The sequence below is a fragment of the Centruroides vittatus genome, unplaced genomic scaffold (assembly GCF_030686945.1).
Source record: "Centruroides vittatus isolate TY-2023 unplaced genomic scaffold, ASM3068694v2 contig_1916, whole genome shotgun sequence".
In the NCBI taxonomy this organism is placed as follows: domain Eukaryota; kingdom Metazoa; phylum Arthropoda; class Arachnida; order Scorpiones; family Buthidae; genus Centruroides; species Centruroides vittatus.
The window spans coordinates 543,395-566,984 of record NW_027121179.1 but is presented as its reverse complement, the minus strand read 5'-3'; the positions used below and the strand labels follow the sequence as shown (position 1 = coordinate 566,984).

The 23,590-nt window shown below is 32.9% G+C and overlaps 1 protein-coding gene across 2 annotated transcripts; it reads left to right on the top strand.

The window, feature by feature from the left end:
• Positions 1 to 496: 496 nt before the first annotated feature.
• On the top strand, positions 497 to 22,918 carry La (La autoantigen-like). 2 transcript variants are annotated; one of them, XM_067264752.1, is made up of 16 exons: positions 497 to 590; positions 6,350 to 6,403; positions 7,799 to 7,873; positions 8,008 to 8,077; positions 8,155 to 8,195; positions 9,159 to 9,224; positions 10,322 to 10,423; positions 10,522 to 10,632; positions 11,560 to 11,660; positions 13,194 to 13,241; positions 13,384 to 13,465; positions 14,197 to 14,322; positions 14,412 to 14,532; positions 17,918 to 17,992; positions 19,584 to 19,718; positions 22,747 to 22,918. In XM_067264752.1, exons 2-16 carry the CDS (start codon positions 6,356 to 6,358, stop codon positions 22,797 to 22,799), a joined length of 1,254 nt encoding a protein of 417 aa, XP_067120853.1. In that variant the 5' UTR covers positions 497 to 590; positions 6,350 to 6,355; the 3' UTR covers positions 22,800 to 22,918. The 2 variants fall into 2 exon arrangements, with proteins under 2 accessions (XP_067120853.1, XP_067120855.1); XM_067264754.1 differs by lacking the exon at positions 497 to 590 and adding an exon at positions 1,530 to 1,547.
• The last annotated feature ends 672 nt before the right edge of the window (positions 22,919 to 23,590 follow it).

The following is a 23,590-nucleotide window of genomic DNA, read 5'->3' as shown; positions in this document are numbered from 1 at the left end:
AAGCAGCGTATATTATATACTGCATATGGGCAGAGCTGACTAATTTGACAGGATTTTTTATGCTCTTCCCACTCTGTGGGCACTAAGAGGACCTTTTTTAGCAAGCCCATTATAGGTTCGCCCAGACCTACAATGAGAAGGCCAGATGGTAAAGGATTGGGCCCGATATATCTGGTCAAATCACCCCCTCCCCGGAAAATTCCTGTGGATTTTTAGACCAGTCCGGATTTGATCCCGTGTCCCCACAACGGTAAGCTTCCACCTTAACCCGACCGTCTGACCAGCCACCAGGCTAATGCATATGTGTAATAATATAACGATTTTGTTTTTCGTCTATTTAAAAAGAAATTATTCATATTCTATATATTTCTATGTTTTTGCCTGCTCACAGGAAGTGTGTTTTCTTAAATTTACACCGATTAAGAAAATAAAATAAAATCTCCAAGTTGGCAACACTTGTTAAGCTAAATTCATTATTTTCGAAAAGGTCGGAAAGTGAACACGTGGTTTCGTATCGTGTCTTTGAAAAATTTATTCAGAATTACAAGTTATTTAGCTTTTTTGTTTTTTATTATTGGATCGAGTGAACTGTAAGTTTCTTGTGAATTTAAGTTATTGCTTTCACATTTTATGTATTAAAATTTATTTGATGTTGATAGTATAATTTGATTAGTAAACATCTTATATATTGTATGTGTGATACACATATAACCCAATGTCGGATAAGGCCCCGTTTGCTTAATTAACAGAGCAACGGATAATAGAAAAATCTGTTTAAACAAGCATCTTGGGGACAGTTTTTAAAGTAACAGTCTGCATAAGGGAGCCCTATTCTAAGGAAGATTTATATGGGTCTTACTTTAATCTTATGGTAAATCTAGTACCAGATTAAGGGGCAGGATGACTGGGCACTTCCTGAAGTGCCTAAACTAAATTTGGTCTTGTGCTGTAGAGTCTGCACTTGTGAAAATAATTACCTGGCAGTGGAAGCAATGGTATATCTCTGTTCCAAGTAGATGCAAATATTGAAAGAACATAAAATAATTCATTATCTGCTATTGATAGAAATGTACAGTTAGCAAGTATGAAACAATCATGGGCTGTTATATAGATTACTCTCTATGAAATTTTGGGACTTTAACTATATATTTGAACTCTGGACTGATGTGAGTTCAACAATATCCTACTTTTAGACCAGAGACCATAAATAAGAAAGTTATGATGTTTACGATTTCTTGCCTTTCACAATGCATTCTACACCATTTTAGAGTTTTTCACTAGGTGGCGTTCGACTGTTCGTGCTCCCAACAGACTCCTCTTGGAGGGTAATCACCAGCAGGCTGCCCAGTGTTTAATGTCACTAGTTGATTCACGATAGTTCTTGAACAGGAAAAAAAAGGAAATGTATACTGAACTACAAGCAGCACCACCTAGTGGAAAACTCTAAAATGGCATAAAATGCATCGTAAATATGATAACTTTCTTATTTTTGGTCTCTGGTCCAAAAGTAGGGTATCATTGAACTCGTCTTAGTCCCCTGAGTTCAGGTATATACTGAAAGTCTCGAAATTCCATAGGGAGTAATCTATATAATATCCCAATCACATATTTAAAAATGTTGTCTATATACTTTTTATCTTTACATATAAACTAGTACAATTACAAATTGTTTAAGTATAAAAAATATAAAAAAAACTTAAGGGCATCACATAGAGTCTGCTCAGAATGCAAAGTAATTTTGATCCTGCCCTGGGTATGTCAACCAGGGTGCATGGTGACACTATAGTATTTGTTGACATTTGATGAAACCTTCCATTGGTCAGTTTTCTAATAAATAGACAATGAAAAGAGTTCTCATAGAGGCGTAATGAACACCCATATGAGAAGCATCTACAGAAGAATCTCGTTTTAACGGATTGCTCGGGCTGCTAAAAATTATTCGTTGTTCCAAGAATTCGTAATATTGTGATTTCCTGCACACTGAGAAAATATCCGTTATTCGAAAAAATTTCTGTTTTTTACCCCTATATGTAAGAAATACCAGTACTTGAAATTATTCAGTCTCTTGAGATCTCTACTCTTTATCCTATAGAATGGATTTCCAACTTGTGTTTTGTCAATAAAAATTTAGGATTCCACAATAAAATAGGTTGAGTCTAGTGATGTATGAATGTGACAGTGGGATGTGAGGTATAATTGTTCTAGTCTCAGATAGAATCTTTTTATGTCAATATGGGGACTCGATCTGAGACTATACATGCTAAAGTTATTTGTAGCTCTACAGACAGTGGGAATTGATTTAACGGTAACAGAACGAACTGAAACCATGATATAATATACAATTGTTAAATCTGCATATATATATACGTGGTACGATCCAAAAGTTCGGGGAATGCAGTAATCTACGACAACAAAAGCATGTATTTGAAGTTACAGCATATGAAATGGATTCTACCAAACCATTTCTACGTGTTCAGGTTAATTTCACCCATGTCGTGTGATTAAACCGCGAGCGCTACTGTTTTTTTCCGGAGATAGTTACCTTTGTCCTGCGACGTAATCAAAGTGGACTTTCAAGAACAACCTCCAACATTTTGACTTCATCGTGACCTTTCACCGTAGAATCACCGTATACCTTTCTTAGCAATTTTAAAATCTCTGTAGGTGTTTTAACTAAACGCTGACAAAATTTAATGTTGGAGGTTGTTCTAAAAACTCCACTTTGATTACGTTGCAGGACAAAGGTAACTATCTCCGGAAAAAAACAGCAGCGCTCACGGTTTAATCACATGACATAGGTGAAATTAACCTAAACACGTAGAAATGGTTTGGTAGAATTCATTTCATAAGCTGTAACTTCAAATATATGCTTTTGTTGTCGTAGATTACTGCATTCCCCGAACTTTTGGATCGTACCACGTATATATTTTTCTTTTGGTTTTGGTTTTGGCGTAAATGGCTAACTAGTATGGTTTAATTCATTGACAAAGCTGATGAAAACTGTACATACTGTAAGCATAAAAAGAGGCAAATTACATATGCTCATTAGCACTTTGCTTGACTTCACGATTTGTTAAAAAATTTTTCCATCTTGGTTTCTTTTGATACCCCTTTTCTGTCTATTAAATACAACGTCACTTGATATTAGCAATATCATGTACAGTACAGCCTGCTTATGCTGAAACTCATCAGGATGATCTTCATGACTTGAAAATATTTAATGGCCTCACTAAATTTCGACACTACACTTGGACCAGTGACAGTATTCACTAGATAACTCCTCCTCAATTGTATCCTCCTCTTCAATTGTACATATCCCAAATATCATCAAACACTACAAATTTCTAGAAATGCCCAAATATTAACTAAATGTTGAAAAGTGCAAAATTTACAATAGATTTGGGGTAGAAAAAATCCATTATTCTGAGTAACGGATCCACTAAAAGGAGGTAAAATTACATTGATTTGGCAGGACTTGGAAAAAAACCATTATTTTGAGAAATTTGTTGTTCTGTGATTCATTAAAATGAAATAATTAGCATAACTACAATATTTTAAAATGTTAATGTTTTTTTTTTTTTTGGAAGATCCTGTATATAGACTGTTATCAGAATTATTAGTCAAACTCTTTATCTGAATCCTGTTAATCCAAATTGGTTCGAATAGCCATTTCTATGTAAATTTGCTATGTACTTTGTGGAAAAATTACTGTTATTTGCAATGTTTATCGGATCATTGAAATGAAACCTTATTTATGATTCTAATATAAATGAAGATCAACACCTGAAACAAGGTCAAATGAACTCAAATAGTACTTCTACTAACATTTTCTTTTGTAACAAATATATTCGGGTAAAATACATAGAATGCAGAACTAAATGAGCAAATTAAAATTGAATACAAATTCAATTTAAAATTATTTTTTTTTAACACATTAAGTATGTACGTGTGCAATTATGTGAAATATTAGGTTATCTTTTGAAAATTAATATACAAATACAAATTATAAACTTCTAAGTTTATAATTTGTATTTGTATTTTAATTTTATCTAATGTTATACTATAGTTCAAATGTTAAGGTCACTGTTACTGTTTATACATTGTACAAACAGCAACAGTGACCTTGATATATATTACAGACAGTCCTGGACTTCTGGACAACTCATTCTCTTACAAAATATTTTGATTAAATATACCAAATTTGGAGCTTTGTACATTTTAACCCAACAAAATTTCAAGCTGCTATGTGATGGTGCCTTTTCCCAGTTTTGGTAATATCAAAAGTTTCTTGAAAATAAGCCTTTAATAGAGAGGTTGAGGTGCACATATTCAGCCCAAAATGTGAACGGCGGACGGACGAGTGCTGCCATTTGGTAATTCTATACAGTCGATAATGGCATTTGCTACATCTAGAATGGCGAGTAGACGAACAGCTTAAACTTTGTGTTTGTGATAAAATTATGACCTATTTTATTAAAATAATGATTATTTAAGCATTTATGAATAATATTGTAAAGAAACAGACGATTTTAATTCAGAAATTTTAAATTTTTTAGCAAGTGATGTGAAGTGCCTATAGAATTTACATATATTTGTCTTTATAATAGCTTATCTTAAGGTAGGTTTATTCTTCCATATCATCTTCTACCATCAACAGCATAATGTGTTTGTAAATTTTCTAAAAATTAATTTTCCGAGCTGCTTTAGAATTTACATAAGCCACTACTTCTTTCGACAAAAAGTATGAGGTAGTTCTATTGTACAATAGGAGACACAACGTTAATTAAAAATAATTATTTAGTGTTATAAAACATCCTATAAATACTTTTACACAGTTTAATTTGTTTGTTTACCTTTGCTGGTAACCCTCGATGTTACATGTATCTGCCATTTTTTTCACCAAATTTCCCGTGAGTCAATGTGTGACATTCACTGAGTCATGTGATGTGAATGAGCACCGCAAGGTCTTTCACTTGGACTTAAAACGTCAAACTTGTACTTCTGTTTGCTGTACAAGTTTAACGTTTGTACTAGCGCCTCAACCTCTCTATTGTCTGTTTTCTGTTTAACCTATGGTGTGTTAAATGCATAAAACATTTTTGCGCTATGGCACTCAGTAGGCTATTGCTTTGCCCCAGCATGGTGTGTATACATCTATAAACGTCACTAAGCTTTATCTGTGTATATATAAATCATGCCAGGGTAAAGCAATGACTGACTGAGTGCCGTAGTAGATGATTAAAAGTTCCATGGATGTAGGAGTCACTGTGGATATAAGATATAATCATTCACAGGTGGCACTGTGAATGGTTATATCTTATATTAAACATGCCTGGAAGTGAAGAGTCAAACGGAAATCTGAGTAATGTAATTGGCAAAGACCCCGCACGGTAAGCAAGAGTCGTGGGTTTGACGTCACTCTGGGTCGATTCTTTTCTTCCAGAATATTCTAAATTAATTAGTAAATCTAATACAAGATGGTACCTAATGCTTACTTCTAGTACCAAATTACTCAGTAGTTAATCATTAATAATAGCACCTAATTAGCCCAATTCATTACGGTGGTCATTTGGTTTATTATTAATACATCGGTCTTAATGATGTTTCTAGATGTATTTAAAGCACGATCCTATAACAGTGTGCAAACTGCAGACATACCCCAAAGAAGGGATGTAAAAACACTTGTGGAGGGATGGTAAGAAAGTTTTTTTCAATACAAATACATGTGTTTGTTTACTTTATTACATAATAAGTTACAACTGTTTTCCAGATTGTGCTGTTCATTTGTAGAAAAATGTATCGTTCCTTTGTAATAATCTTACTAGCATCAAAGTGTTTTGTTTGTACAAATTTAGTGGGTAGCACAGAGCAACTCTGAAGGAGGCACAACTAAAAATGTCAGTGCACTCCTGCTGTGAATTTAAATTTAGCTCTGGCAGTTCTAAATAATAAGCATATGTTGAAAACATTGATTTCAGGATTGGATTGTATTAATGGCTTCAGTAAAAATGGAAGTATTTTCAAAATGAATGCACTAGTTTTTGCACATATAACCTAAAGATTAACTGTATTTAAATGACAATTCGAAAGGAATGTTGATTATATGATACAACAGTTATACACCAATTTTAAATTACAATTGCTAGCATGCAAAGAATAATGGTTGTTTCATAGAACACAAAGCATATATGGTAGTGGATGAGTTACTTGTATAAAGTAACTCATCTACTACCATATTTTTATATACCACAGTAATTTGTATAAAGTTAAAATATCAGTTTTGTTATTAAAATATGCTTGGTAATTAATTTATATACATTTAATTCTTAAATATTTTTCATATTTTTAGATAAAAATGAGTGGTGTAGAAGAAGTTTGTGAAAGTAATGAATCAGAAGTAAAGGTAAGAAATTATTTCTGCGATTCTAAAAACTTCCAAGATAGAGCATGGTATATTACGGTATAACATGTATTTGTTAAGCCCAGTGCAAACTAGTCAATGCTGTTACTTTTAATGTGACATATGTCAAGATTTGTTTAGTCATGTGACTGTTTTCCTTCAGTGATCTCACAATGTTGTAGCTTGGGATATCATTTGTAATGTAACTCTAAAGAACCAATGAACATTTCTTCTACAAACTAACACTTGGAAGAGTGTTACAAAATGACAAAAATCAACTATTTGATTGAGAATTGCAGCTTGTATCAAAAGCAAGCGACATAAATATTTCACTGCTAATGAGCATCTCACGATTCTCACAAAAAATCAAATACGTTCTTTTTAGTTTATGGCTACATCTCTGGTTATACCCTATTCACACTGTACATTTTAAGCGGGATTAAGATTTAAGCAGAATTAAGTTAAGTCGCATTGTCGAAAACAAGATTAACTGCTCGTTCACACTAGGCAATTAAAGCGAATTATTTGCTTAGTCGTCAAGTGGGTGTACTCAATATTAGATTTTAAATAAAATCAAACTTTTGCTTATTTTTCATAAATTATCATAAATTAATTTATATTTAGTAATTTAAATTATAAATAACTTATTTAAAGAGCATAAGACGTTAGTTAGGAATTATTAACATTTATTATCGGTGATGTCATTGTCGTTGGCAGCACGATTCTCTCAATGTTTATATCACTTTAGCGATAGAACTGTGATAAGAATGGATTTTTGACAGAAATTTATATATATATATTTTTTCGTAAGCAAGAAATTTATATTATCATTTAAACTTCTTGTACCGAAGCAGCATATACATGCTAACAGAGAAGAGTATCGTTTGTTCGAACATTTGTATCTGTACATCTGCTTCCGCCATTATTTTTGAACTTGTAGTGGACCTCGTGGAAAGCTTGAAGCGACTTAAGCTTCTTTGAGAAAGCAATTTAAGCTGAGCCGGTTGTTGGTAGTTAAACCGGTTTAACGTTAAGTCAGTTCCATTCATATTTCATACCTTAAGCTGGCTTAAAATGTACAGTGTGAATAGGGTATTACAAATATGGCTGCATTTCTTTATGCAGCGAGAGAGTAACGAAATGACATCACGAGCAGTGTTGACCAATTAGAAACCAGTTTCAGTGTGTTTGCTGTAAAGCGCTTCTCGAGCGCTGCATAAAGAAACACGGCCTATTATTTCTTATATTTCTTCTATGCTATTGGGTTAATTAATTGATTACTTAATTAAATATTTTACAATCGTTGTTGATTTTACTTAAATTTGTAAACTTTTATTGATATAATTTACAAAAATCGATATAGATTTCAGGAAAATTAATAAATTTGACTTTTTTTAGAGCACTGGAGAAACACAAAAAGAAAATCTTTCAGAAATAACTGATGTCGAAGAAAAAATTATTCAGCAAATTGAGGTTTGTTTATTAATGTAATAATAAATTAAGAGTTTATAAATTTAATTAGTATATGAGCCTTTGACTTAAAGCACTTAATTATCTGAATATATAATTGAAAATTTTATTTTTAAATTTCTTATATTTGAAAACAGTATTATTTTGGTGATTTTAATCTGAGACGAGACAAGTACATGAAAGAAAAGATTGCCCTTGACGATGGATGTATCCTTTGTTTTAATTGTCTGTCAGAAATCGTTTGATTACATACATTACTACTAATTTCCTTAATTATTATTCAGGGGTTCCTTTAGAAACTTTGATAACATTTAATAGATTAAAGGTGAGTGCAATAATAATAATAATAATAAATTTTTAAAATGGAAAATCTAAGTTAATAAGTTCAAATGATTACTAAACATTTTAAAACCATATCATAAACCCAGCCTGAACTATATTACTAATCACAATTGAATTAGATTTATTATTGGACTAGATTTTGGTACGTAGAACAGTGAGTTAAGTTGACCATCTGTTTAGCCCTGGGTCATAAAGATTAAAAATGAAAGGGCTGTAATCTGTATAGCCCAAATTGTGAAATGATCCAGGGACAATTGACTCATTCACAGAGACTTAGGACGTTTTTTGTCTTTTGATTGGACAGACTGACAAACTAGAATTTTAAGCTCAAATATATATACCTATACTATTCTAGGAAGAAAGCTCAAAGTCAAGTTTCGATCAATTCTTTGTGACATTTCAAGACCGGAATGGAGGATCTCGGTCTTAGTAGTGAACTTATTTGGATAAATAAAAATTAATTTTAAATGTATAAATAATCGGGGCTGTGCTAAAAGTATTCCTGCACCATGATATATACATTAGTTCCAGAGCATTGATTCCTTTGTTGTAAAAGAATGCTAAGTATATTTTATGGATAGTCATGTAGCCAAATCAGTCAAGGTATCAGCTGATGCTTGGTGTCCCGGGATCAAATACGGCCAAGCAGTTTCCTGGGAATTTTTTGTGGGGGTAAATTCTGATTATGTTGGACCACGTCCCCCATATCATTTTGGAGTGTGCAAACCCACACTGGATATGGAAAAAAGTGCTCTAAGTGCCAGTAGGATGGAAAGAATTAATGGTGGGATAGGAAAATTATATTTTATGTAGAAAGGAAGATTCTGGTAATCAGTTTATACCAACATTTGCAAACAAAACTGCTTAAATTATTTTATTTTTGCATTTAAACTTTCATATTATGATTAGCAAATGCTGTTTTATTTACAAAGATTTAATTTTTCAGGCACTTACTACAGATTTTGATCAAATTGTGACCGCATTAAAAAAGTCTCCAAATAATCTAATAGAGGTAAATAAAGTTTTTTAATAACTTTAGTCAAATTTACAATGCCTTTTAATAAAGTTAAATAATAAAAAGTTTTCTATTCACTTTGCTAAACCTAGTTCTCATTTGTGGAAACAGAAAGTGGACAATTTTATCATTTTTTAGCATGGAAATTCTCAGAAATTTAAATTGAAAAGGGCTTATTTTTTCTGTTTGAAATGTAGAAATTATTCAGTAGCTGAAGAAAATAAGTTTAATAAAATGTTATTTGCTGATTGAAATGTAGAATTCAATCAGAATCTGATTTTTAGGTGCAGACAAATTAGGCATTTGTCTGAGGCCCAGATCTGTGATGGAAACTCATATATTGACTTGTAAATTGGCATATAAACAAGTAATAATTTTAAATGTATTGTGAACTGTGTGAATATAGTAGTTACTCCATGAGGACCCACTGATATTTATTACAAGTTATTGATTGATTTCTTTTTTGTGGACACCCGACAGCCAAGCGGTTCCATTTCCTGAACACTGGTAGGTCAGGTGTGGGTTCGCGCCTCGCTTGGACGAGCTGGCCATGTGGAGTTTTCCGGGTTTTCTCCACATCTGTAACACCTAGATAGGGATCAGTTACCCTTAAAAAGACCCCCCTGGGAGGCATCACCCCTAGGCGGGTTGCCAAAGTGTTTCATTGCACTGCCATAACTTAAACAAACAATAAACTTTTTTGGGGGCTATTAGTGCCAATAGAAAGGGATTCAGTAGACAATAAATGCTGATTCACACTATTGCAGTAATGGTTTTATATGCCCTGCATTCCCACTGTAGAAAAACCATGTAGCAGTTCACATAGCTTCCTGAAAAGTCACAGTGATATAATTTTGTCGGATAGTCAAGTTGAAATTTTCTTAGTGCAGAAAATCATAGTTTATTCCACTCTCCAACCACTTGAGATGATGCCACGACCTAAAGTGAGCACTGAAATCATGATAATGCAAACTGGCCTTAACAGTAGATGTTTTTTGAATTTCTGTTTCTACAATGGGATATTTTATATTCTCATATATTATGACTTTCCAAAATATTATATGAAATTTCATTTAGAATATTCTTTTGTAAAGGTCAACTGCGAGTTGACAAAAATTCGCCGAAATCCAGAAAAACCGGTATCAGAAAACGGTTCTTATGAGGAAGACAAGCTAAAAGAACGATGTGTTTATGTGGTAATGTTTGTTTTTTTCTTTTCAAAAATACAAATCTTCTAAAATCAATTCCCATATCTAGTAATTACAAGATCTGAGTTTTTATTATTTGCTTATAGAAAAGATTTCCCGACAACATAACTTTAGATGAATTGCAAGAATTTTTTAAGAAGTTTGGTACCGTAGAAAATATCTTAATGAGAAGATTTGCACAGAGCAAGAAATTTCGAGTGAGTATTCCATTAAGAAAAATCTATCTGTGGTGAAAAAAAAAGAAAAATAGTTTCTCTCTACGTGCGTGGTATATCTAAATAGCATTTACTTGACAATACTCTTAATATGAGAAACAGCGTGTTTAATAAATTTAATAACTCTGAGAAGAAAGAATAAAAAATATTAAAACCAAAGAAATAAGAAATTGAATAAACATTACAGTTTTTAAATCAATGTTTATTCAAATTTTGTATCTCTTTATTTGGCAACTTATCTAAAATATACGGGTAATGCTTAAAAGCATCAATATTAAACCAAACGAATGCCGTAATTCGTCGGGCTATTTTATGCAACAATTAGTAATCGGAAATTAAGTAATTTGGTACCGGAAGTAGATGTTAGGCACCATCTTTTATCAAAATTAATAATTATAATAATTTAATATTTATTAAATAATTTAGAACAGTCTGGAAGAAAAGAATCAGTTCAGAGTGGGAGTCGAACTTGCAACCTCCACTTACTATGCGGTGCGCTGCCGATTCTAATTATTAATTGTAGCATAAAATAGTCCGATTAATTACGGTGGTCGTTTGGTTTAGTATTAATACATCAGGCTTTGGGATCTTTATACATATGTATATATATATTTAAAAGCATTATTAAACATTTCTGTTATAAAATGCTTTGTTATAATCTTATGAACAGTCATAATGTTATAAGTATAAGCAGTCTCCCATGTAAACTTATAAAATAAGTTATATTTACTTTATATGTATAAAATACTTAAAATTGATGCAACATTTTTTCTGTCATGAAAAAAAAAAAAAATAGAAATGGCAGCACCAGGGTGTATTGGGAATAAAGGGGCAAATCAAGTTGAGGAAAGCCCACTGGTATATATAAAATAATATGTAATGTTTTAATTGTTTAATTGCTTATTTCAGGGATCTGTATTTGCTACATTTGCTACAAAAGACGATGCTGAAAAGTTTATGAATCTGACAGTGGTGAAGTACGAAAATGCTACACTTTCAAGAGAAACAAGGTTGGTTAAGTCTTAATTTTCATAAATAGTTGATATGTAGTATAGGATAACTCACCAAATGCTGCTATGTATTGTTTGGCAAGCTAATTTAAGATTTGCAAAACAACTAAGCAGCAGTAGAATTACTTGTTTTCAAAAGTAGAAATTGTTCAAATAGAGCAGCCTACCTGGAAGTGAATACACAGTTTTTAAATCATTATTCTAGAAAAATTCCTATTAAAGATAATTCTAAAGCGTACACATCTTAACAGAGATTGCATTGGATCTAATAAACAGGAAACAAAATTAATGAATGCTGAAGCTGGATTTGCATGATATTTAAGTCTGATTTCCAGCATCCAGGCAATAAGAAACTGGATCAAACAAAATAATTTTTAAAAATAAAATCTCGTAACAGATGGCACCACACACAATTTTAACTTTCAGCCTTGCACTTAGTATTTCTGCCTTTAATAATAAAGTTATCGGGCTTCCTTCTTGGTCCCCTTAACCTATCATTCAAGGATAGGTTAAGGAAAGTGTCAGGAAAATTCGTGAGAGCCCTTACTAGTTATTTTTTAAACGAATAATTCAAACTTTCTGGGTTCCTTCTGCCTCATGTTTGAACTGAAAAGATTTGATTATATTTTTATTGGAAATTTTTAATACAGGTCGTCTCCAATCTTCAGGCAAGTTATTCTTTCATACGTTTTCAGCCGACAAAAGAAAAAGTTTGAGTGAAAATTTTTTAGAACTGATATTAATTTCTTGTGATGCCCAGCAGAAAACAGAAGCAGATCGAATCAATAGTTTTTTGCATTAGAATTCTATTTAATTCTTATGTTAACATTCAGTTGAAGATTGAATTTGTTAATTTTCTATAGATTTTTAATTAAAAAGTTGTAAAAAATTAGTGAATTTGAGTTTTAGAATTCTGAATCATACATTAATAGAAGAATTAAATAGGATTGTAATGCAAAACCGTTTAGTTCAATCGACTTCTGTTTTCAAGAATCTTCGGAAAAAAGCATTACATTTTAAACACCGTCTGCTGAACATTGCATGCATAACCAAATCTGCAATTTTCAGGACTTAATCATTGTAATATATTCACCGTAAAAATAAATTAATTAATTAATTAAACGTTTTCTAGCTTAATAAGAAATCTTATCATTTTTCTTCTTTCTCTGGGAACTACTCTCTTTTGGAAATTTGACTTTGGTACAGCTGAGTCCCATACAACGTGGGGATTCCACATTATACGAAATTGTATTATCAAGACATGCATTATCTGATGATTTTATGCAATTTTAAACCTAGGTCTAGAAGTTGAAGAAGAAAAAATGAGTTTTGTATGAGTACTAGTCACAATTTTTTGTTGTGTTATGGGGGAACGCATTATACGGGAGTTTGCTCTACACATTTTTAGCTATTTGTTCTTATGCCTGAAAATTGAGACTTCCTGTATTAAGCAGTAAATGAAGAAAATGTAGATTTTTAAAACAGATTTATGACTGGTTAAAGAAATTGTCTATAAAACTTTCTTTGTTTTAGGAAAGAATATGAAAAACGAAAGGATCAGGAAATAGCAAAAATAAAGGAGTAAGATATTATATTAAATGCTTTTTCTAGATTATTAATTTTTATTATTTTTGCATTTATAATTTCCTTCTCTCTCTCTCTCTCTCTCTCTCTCTCTCTCTCTCTCTCTCTCTCTTTTTTTTTTTTTATTTTTGTATTCTAGACAGAAAGAAAAGAAGCAGAAACAAAAAGAAGCACTGCAGAATGAAATGGAAGAACTACAGAACGAGATGGAAGAAGAAAAGGTACAGTTATGTTTAAATGATCACTTTATAAACTCAAACTTAAAATTCAACACCAAAACAAGTGACAGATTACTAGAAATCAAATGTTGATGGTCTGTAAATGAACCGAATGCATTTGATTTCTAGTAATCTGTCACTTGTTTTAGTTGTTTAGTATTGAATTTTAACTATACACTAACCAAAGCCAAATATAATCGGGCGAGAAATGGCTATAATACTAATAATTTAATAGACAATTTGGCATTAGAGGTAGACGTTAGGCGCCATTTCTTAATAAATTTAATAATTACAATTAATTAAATAATTTCAATAATAATTCAGAATTACTGGAAGAAAAGAATCAGCCCGAAGTGGGACTCGAACCCGCAACTTCTGCTGTCTGTGCAGACACGTTACCAGTTACGCTACCCGGACCTTCGGCTCAATCTCCTCTTGTAATTGTAATTATCTCTCTTAATTGTAATTATTAAATTTATTAAGAGATGGCGCCCAACGTCTACCTCTAATGCCAAATTGTCTATTAAATTATTAGTATTATAGCCATTTCTCGCCTGATTATATTCGACTTTGGTTGGTGTATAGCTTTACATGTATCAGGTGTAGTAAAGATGTTTGATTATTGAATTTTAACTTTAAGAAAAGGAAAATTAAGGAAACTGTAAGAAAAGGAACATTAATAGTATTGTTTAAAGCAAAATAATTCATTATCAAATTACATTTTTCATTTGTAGAATATAAAAGGATGCCTTTTAAAACTAACTGGAGTCACTAAAGAGCTAGATTGGGCAAAAATAAAGGAATTCTTCCGTCCATTTTCGTCTTTGGCATACGTCGAGATTAAAGAAGATAAAGGCGAAGTAAGTATTTAAAATAATAGCGTTAAATCTTTACTTTCTCTTATAAAATATACTTTTTTTAATATACATTTATATTTACATTAATTTAGGCCATTTTAAGATTTATTGGTGAAGGTGATGCTAAAGTGGCTCTTGAAAAGGCCATTGCAATGAGGGAGGATAAGAAATTGATTATCAATAATGTGGAAGTGGAAGGTATAGTTTTAGAAGGTAAGTTTTATAGTTATATAAGTTAGAAAAAATTGTGAGGGTTTTTTTTTTTGTTTAATGATGAATTTAATTTACTGTAACATTGCTTTAAATTTTTCTCTACATTACTCTGTACATGTTCTTGAATTTTTTTTAATTAAAAGGGTGGAAACTTTTTTATGATTATTATTTACTTTGAACAGTTCTATAGCTAAGGAATCATTATATATATATATATATATGTATATGTATGAATATCGATAGGAACCATAGAAACCATTAACTGTTTATCAGAAATATGTGAAAGTTGCATTCTCTATTAGAACAGTATTTATAAATAAAGTTTAAGTTTATTAAAAGATATGGTACGTATGAATCTTTATCCCAGGTGGTGGTGCCACGCTGGTAACCAATATTTGAACTAGTACCTGTATCCCCTCGAAACAAATTGACTTTGCCAGCTAACCTACCAACAGACACGTGTTTTTCAAACCTTTGTGAGAAAGAAAGATGTTTACGTTATACGATTTACTACGCACGGAGGAAGAATCTATATTATTATTTCAAGAGAAAGGTATTTTACCTAGTGTTAGAATATGCAAAAATGGTCATGAAGTTAAATATATCTAAATGTGTTTGAAGATGCATTGTTAGCAGCTGCGATGTAATGATAAGTGTCCGTTCTAATAATTAGATTAGTGGATCACGGATACCACTTAACGGTGGTACAATTTATTTACCATTGGACGGAGGAAGTAACGTCTATAAAGTGGTGTCTAAAACATCTAAATATTTCCAATAAAATAACTATAGACCTGGAACAGTTTTTTGAGGGAGGTGTGTTTTTTACATTTGTTGAAACAACCGAATAGGTGGTCCCAGGAAACTTGTGGAAATTGACAAAACGCTTTTCACGAGATGAAAAAGCAACACTGGAAGGGTTCTTCCACAACAGTGGATATTTGGTGGAATATGTCGAGAAACTGGTGATTGCTTTCTCATTCTGTTTCCGAATAGAGAAGAACCACACTAATGACAAAAATCATGGAGAACATTGAACAGGGATCAACAATTTATTTCGACTGTTGGCAAGCCTACAGAATGGATGAATTAGAAAGAGCAGGTTACAGTCATTTTACTGTGAATCATAAATATAATTTTGTCAATCCAACAACAGGTGCTCACACTCAAAACATTGAAAGATTATGGGGCTCTGCTAAGTGGCACAACAAAAAACAACGAGGCGCCGCTAGCCATCATCTGGGAGTCTTATTTTGCAGAATTTATGTGGAAGAAGTCCTTGGGACAAGAAAATGCTTTTGAAAACATATTAAAAGCAATCGCGGAAATATGGCAGCCGCAAACTATATGCCAGTAATATGTAATAATGTAAATGGCAAACATGTAATATGCTTTAAAATAAAAGATCATTTAAACTGATTTAATTGTTTGCTAACTTTTTGTTAACATTATCGCAAAGTTTTAATTGATTAACAGCGTTGAAATAATGAAATGGACTAAGTCAATAACACGTGTGTTGGTCCGAGTCAATTTATTTCGAGGGGATACAAGTACCAGTTGAGATGTTGGTTGCCAGGGTGGCACCACCATCTAGGATAAAGATTCACAAGTACGAAAGATATTGTATAGAGAACTTTCATAAACATCATCTCATGTGACTAAATCAGTGATAATAAACCTTTTTTTGTCACAATACACTTTTAATAATTTATAAATTTGGCAGCACAGAGTTACTTCAGTAAGTACCGCAGGATAACCAGTGACATCATAACAGTGACTTTTAATCACAGGTGGTTATTTAGGTTACGTTTTCTAAATGCCTTGGTAATTACCGGCAGTTACTGGTAACACTGGTTACAATTTCCAAATGCATCCTAGGTAGGGTGAACTAATTGAACTACTTGTCTGACATTGCTTATGCAGTGGAAGAACACTTTAAAAATCTCACAGCACACTAAAGTGCCGCAGCACAGTGGTTGAGAATCACTGGACTAAATCATCACTTTGCCTCCTACACCATATTTTTCCATGCTGTTCATGGAGGTGTATGTAGTTTGACTTGCGTCTGAAAATTTATTACCTGTAGATGGCAAAACATGCATTTTTACCAGATTATTTAATAACTCTAACTGATCAAGATAATGACTGGTATAAAAGTAAAATTGTAATGTATGAGGAGTTGATCTGTACGAAGATGACCCAAATTTGTTCTAATCGTCCTTCATGGCAAAGATAGAATATAATAGCAGCTTGTCTTCTTAATAACCCCCAAGTTTTTAATTCATAACTACACGAAAGGGTATAATCATTTGACGCTCACAATTTTGTAACAAGTGGGTGAGTTGATCCAAACGTTCTAGTAGAGAGTTCTTCAGAATATACCTTTCCTAGAAAGAGAACTTTAAATAAGATGCATTAAAACAAATTATAGCACTAGGATGTTGTATCGTTGTACTGACTAAAAATGTATTGATGATAACAAAGGGTTTAATAAATAATTATTTCAAAAAATCGAAAAGACTTCAAATAATCACTGCTGCAACCAATTCGAGACTGGTAAAGAAAAGCCTGAAAACTATAACACAAATGTAAGTTTTATGATAGTTTTATTGACCATTGCACAGCATCACTAAAGTGCTGTGTGGTAATTTTTCTTTATAAGTTGAAATTGTTTCATTAAAATTGACTTACATCATAGCTTTTCGTTAGGTGAACCACTCGAAGGGACACGTGACAGCTGAGCCCACTCACAGTCACCCAGTTGACTGTGTCCCACTCAAAGTTTGCACTTTTCCCATATTTGGATACTCTCGTGTATCAGGCGATGTTATAACTGAACAGAAATGTCACAAATATGATGCCGAGAAAAACACACAAGCGCAATCACGTATATCTGGTATTCCAATATGTCGCATGCAAGTTGTTCATAAATAGGCTTTAAGGAAGCCACAGTAAGGATCTAGAAGAACCATTTGTGGCTTGCAATTCAGTTTGGCCACTGTGGATATATAAAGTGGAATGAATAGATGATAACTGATAGTCTCATTTGTAGTTTACTCGCAAACATTTCTTAGAATCTGATGTTGATTAAAAGCCACGGATCCCTAGAGCATCAGGTTGATGTCAGGAGATTAAAAAGGTTCAGTTGCAATTCAGAATCTCATAATTTGTCATGCTTAATACAGACTATAACTACATTTCCCAATGTTCATTTTGGCCAGCTGCAGTGGCCATAATTATGTCTTTAATCAAACAGTTAATAATTTGTGTAACAATCTACACAGATTGTTGAAGTAAAAGATTTGTATGCCATTCTAAAAACCTTTCTCAATTATTTTGAGAATGAAAAGATTATAAATTTCATTCTATTTTATTTTTTTAATAGGTAAAGAAGAAAATGAACACTGGCGATCAGTTCGAAACTCCAGAAATGCAAAATATAAGAAGAAAAATCAGAAAGGTAAGAAAATTTATTTGAAGATCATCAGTTCCTTTGACTTTTTTTACTCCTGTGGGCATGGTCTACAGCTCATAAAGGTTCTAACCACCTCATTCAGAGTTGCAATTTTACTCAATGATGTTTTGTTTAATTACAAAAGTCTTAATATGGCAGAACTATACCATTCAGATCACATATAGTGTTTTCCTCTATCTCTGAATGGCATTCAGTTGTTTCTTAATATCTTCTGAAGGAACCTGAAATATTGATATTAAATGAATAGTTTACATTATAAAAATAGATTAGAGATAGTATCAGTCAACTGTATTTAGAGCTTATACATGCTTGGCCCAGAAAAATGTGAGGATACCCATTTTGAAAACTTTTATGTTTGATAATATGAATTTTGAATACTGGCAAACTTTACAATATTATTGTTGTGACTATATGTGATACTCTTTTTCTTCTTACATGTGCCATGTCCAGTCCCCCTGACGTTGGTGATCATCTTGGCACAGGGAGATCTCATTGTGTGCCATAGTGATTCCTAGGAAGTTGAATACCAGAGTGGTTTCCCATTGCCTTCTCTGGATATTTGTTGTTTTGTGAGGAAGAATGCCTTTTCGGAGAACTTTTTAAGGGTAACTGGCCCATATTCAATGCATTACAGACATGGAGAAAACCCAGAAAACGCCACATGGCCAGCCCATCCTGGTGACGTGCAAACCACAACTGAACTTCTATTGTTCAGGGAACAGAACCACTTGGCCACTGGTGGGCCAAGCTGTTCTGTTGTACTATAGTTGAAATCTATTGATATATGAGCCCACTAGTGGCTGAATGGATAAAACTACTAAACACTTGGTTGTAGGTTCATACCTGACCATTGAGTCAACACGGAGTCTTCTTCATATGTCTGATGCCTAAATACAGGTCAACGTCCTATTGAAAGGCCTCCCGACAGGCACCCTCTTAACAGATTGTTCATGTGTTGCATTGTTTTATCCCATGAACTCAAATCTAACAATAGTGATAAAAAGCAGAAGATGAATTATTTATGTTAGACTTGTATAATTGCATTTAAAAAGAAAGAAGAACTGCAGCATGAAAGCTCAAAATAGACATTGGTGAAAATTCAATGTCATCCTCCTAGATGGAGAGATGATAGCTTGAACATTATCTTACTGACATGATGATGATATAATTACTAATTTGTGAAATTCTGTGTAAATTTTTTAACTTTAAAGAATTAAAAAACTTTCAAGCTTGCTATGAGCGCTAAGAAGGCCTCTATTTAGCAAGCTCATTGGGGTGGCCAGTAGTGAGGGACGAGATCTGACATATATGGATACCCTCCAAAAAAATTCCTGGAGATTTTACTCATCTGGATTTGATTCCACGTTCCCAGAGTGGTAGGCTGCCACCTTAATCACTAGGTGGTCCAGCCACCTATCTCAAAAGTACCTGGGGATTATAGAGATGCAGATTAAGCATGTTGTTTTTAAAAAAATTTTGAACATCTTGTTTTTATGAAGTTTGATTACATGCATTTCATGAAAGAATTATTATATTTAATAAATGTCTTGTCTCATTTCTTTAATTTTGTATTTAGGAAAGAAAACTAAATTTGGCAAACAAAACAGAGATTTTAAAAAGGAGAATGTCGAAAAGAATGAAGATGCTAAAGTGAAAAATACCGAAGAGAATGAAAGTTCTAAAAATGAAAATAGTCAGAAACATAAACTTGGTAAGTTAATACTTGGAATTAGATGGGTGTTTGGTAAGGTGTTAGTATTTTGCCATGGAAAATCGAGTTTAAATCCTATCAGATCTCCCTAATTTATTGTGGGTATCGTAAGTTGGAGCCCATTTTCATTTCTTGCCCCTGTTGACCAAACCAGTAAGTTGGGTTCTATTGTAACACGTAATTGTGACCACCAAAGTAGCCTTAATTAACTGATCAAATACAGTCGATTTCACTTTATTGGGACATGTTGAGACTAATCCATTTTGGCCCAATTAAGCGGCTGCTTCAATTAAACGAACTAATAATAAATTTTAAAATAAAATATGTAATACATAGGTAAATAAATAAGTAGGTAAAAAATAATAATTAGATAGGTATTTTAATGTTTTATTAAACCAACATACAGAAAATATTTTTACTATAAATTTGCCAGACTTGCGACGATAGATAACTGATTCATATTACGCTAGTGTTGCCAAATAATAATAGTGACATACACAAGGGTTGACCGTTCAATCCGTTCCTGATCGAATGATATTTCCTTTCTCCCCTTTTAGTTAGAATTTGTCCAGGTTCTTCCGAAAATCACCTTACGGCCTTTCTTTGAGCACAGTTTCTTTTACTTGGAGATGGGCCAATTCAGCAGTAGTATCCATAGAATCTGCCAGCTCTGGATGCTGGTTCCAACGATCGGATGGTCCAATCAGGCACACAACACCTTCCAAGGGAACTGTAGCTGTCTTCCAACTTGGTCGAGAGACCTTGAAAAATTGTCTGGAAGTCTTTGTCCCTTCACTTTTAAGAGGATTGTTTGGTCCAATCCAGAACAGGGTCAGTAGCTCACATTCAGGTCCGCCTCAGATGGGATTCCAGTTTAATATGTCCTGCTATGCTGACTCCCTTCAAAAAAGCTCGAACTGCCCGAGCAAAAGATAAAGTTGCTTTGTTCCTGCCAACCGTTAGGCCTACACACAAGGGGGGACAGGAGGGGCAGCTGTCCCAGGCCTCACGATATTAGGGGTCTCAACGGCAACTCAATACGTTAGACAAAAATATAGGAGAAGGCAAAGCAATGTCATGGCTCATAGAATGGCCTTAATTTTACAGTTAAATTTTCCAAAAAAATATTTGAGAAAAACTTTTCCAATTTTTAATATAGAAAACCCTTGTTGCCTCAACTGTCCATAGCTAAAGCAGATATAGAATATATAATTGAATTAAAAGACTCCTAGCTGGAAAATAAAGTCTTTTTGGTGTTCTGGCACCAGTAATACAATAACAGAATATATAGGCCTTTCTGAAATCCCTCGTAATCCCTCTGAATGTATAAAAATTGCAACCGAAAATGAAATCACTCCAGAATTTGAAATAAATTGTCGATTAAAGGACCAAAAATCTGCTGAAGAATATTTTCATTTAAACGTTTTTAACAAAATTATCAGTTCAATAGTAGATGGACTTAAGTGCCGATTTCAAGCAATTTCTTCAATTTGCAATCTTTTGAAGTTTTATGGAAATTTAATGAAATGGATGAAGAGAATATAGTTTCAAAGGCAGATTTATTGCTAAAGAAATATAAAAATGAGACAAGTGACGAAATTGTAGAAGAAATTGCTGAAGTGTGTTTACAAATCCAATTTTAAACTAAGCATGAAACTGGCAGAATTACTTAAGGAAATTATCAACATGGGATTCGTAAACATGTTTCCCAATATAACGATTGTGCTTCAGATTTTTTTAACCTTGCCTGTGAGTGTAGCAGAAGGTGAGAGATCATTTAGTGTTCTGAAAAGAATTAAAAACTATCTACGATCGACAATGTGTCAGGAACGATTAAATGGACTAGCAACACTCAACATTAACTACCAGATAGCGCGTACTTTAGACTATTCTGAAATAATCAGTGAATTTGCTAATGAATATTAAAGTGTGCAAAGCTGCTGTGAAATAATTAAATGTAATAATTCAAAAAATATTAAATACCATTGATTTTATTTTAAATTTTGAAGCGCCTATAAAATATTAGTTGCCCAGGACCTTGCATTTTTTCCGAAAGACCCTGCCCTGCCTACCTGACATTAGTGTATACAGTGTTGATATATTTTATGGATGTTTCGAAAGTGTATCAAAAATTGCTAAATTCCTTTCCTCTACCGTCCCAATTAAGCATTTAAATTATGTACTAGTTTATTAATTTGGTTTTCATTCTTTGAGATTTTGCCCAATTAAGCGGAATCGACTGTATTTGGAATTTGTTTAATACGGGGAGCTTTTAACTGATTGTCGGAGTTCTTAAATATTCCTAACGACTTGTAAGGTAGAAAAATAATTTGGTTAATGTAACCTTTGGTGCTAAGATGGCGGCTCATCTCTGATTCCAGCAAGGAAACAGTGGGACGCACGTTCTAACCTAACCTAGCCTAACCTATTCTAATAATTTGGTTGCTAATAATTATGGTAATTTATTAGAATAGGTTAGGTTAGAACGTGCATCCCACTGTTTCCTTGCTGGAATCAGAGACAAGCGGCCATCTTGGCACCAAGGGTTACATTAACCAAAAAGTTTAATATTGACTTGTCACTACATTTGCAAATTTTGTTAGGTTCTATTACAAATATTTCATGTGCTACCCCTCCAGTCACCTTGCACATATAAAGCCAGTAGTACAATTTCTGTCACACACCATAGTATGTCACTGGTAATGATTTGGATGGCATTGTTATTGCACGCTTTGTTTGTCAATGGTCTGGAGTAGAAGAGAGGTGTAAACTGAATTTTTCACGAAGTCCAGAGAATACACCAGATTACTACTAATAGTGCAGTTAATAGTTATCTGGCATCTGTCAATCCGTAAAAAGCTCTAGTATTTTTTTTTGGAGTATACACACATCCAAGAAAAACAGCTTTAATTGGATTTATATTGATACAGCTTCCTTGATAAGTGTCTGGGAATTGATAGATGTTAAAATTAGCAAGCTATTTGATTAATAAAACCTCATCAATCTTAAACTTTTTGTGATTTTTCAGAAAAGGACGATGGTGATGACCAGTCTTCTGCAAAGAAGCAAAAAGCAGGATAAATTTTGTACAGAATGTACCATATAATGGTGTGCAACATTTCTGTTTATTATGTGTTATGCCATTGTCATGTAATTTATATACATATATTTTTTTTTAATAAACGTCAAACTTGTATGAATTATAGAATTATTTCTGTTGAATACAACAGCCGCTCGGTATTACTAACATCATAAATTGTACAGCATGTTTATGCTGAAACTCGGGGTGAAGATCATCACATCTTGAAGACTCAATGGCCTCGCTAAATTTTGGCACTATACCAGGACCAGCCACGTTGACTCTCTTCGATTCACATTCCAGATGTAACAAGTTCATCATCGAACTCTACAAACTCCCGACAATGACTAAATATTAATTATTTATATAAAATAATGCGAAATTACTATCATAATACTATGTCATGGCATTTAAAATTATAAATTGATGTAATACTGCATCAATAAAGAAAATTAATGCTAATTAACGGTGTTAACGTTCTAAACAATTTACATTTCCTTTCAGTGTTTAAGGTTTTAAACTAAATACCCGAATTACCGGCGATTCCGATTACCGGGGTTCCGATTTACGAGTCTCTACTGTATTGAAGTTTACTAATATATTTGAAGAACTGACATTAAATTATAATTAGTTAATTAGCAAAAACTTTGAGAAATTAAAAAAGTTACGTCATTACGCTAGCTGGCTGTATGTGTACTTACGGCGGGTTTTCGAATCGTTAGGCATTAATTTCGGCAGGTAAGTGTAACAAAACCAGAAACAAAAAATCGCATCTAAAATAGTAGAGTAGAAG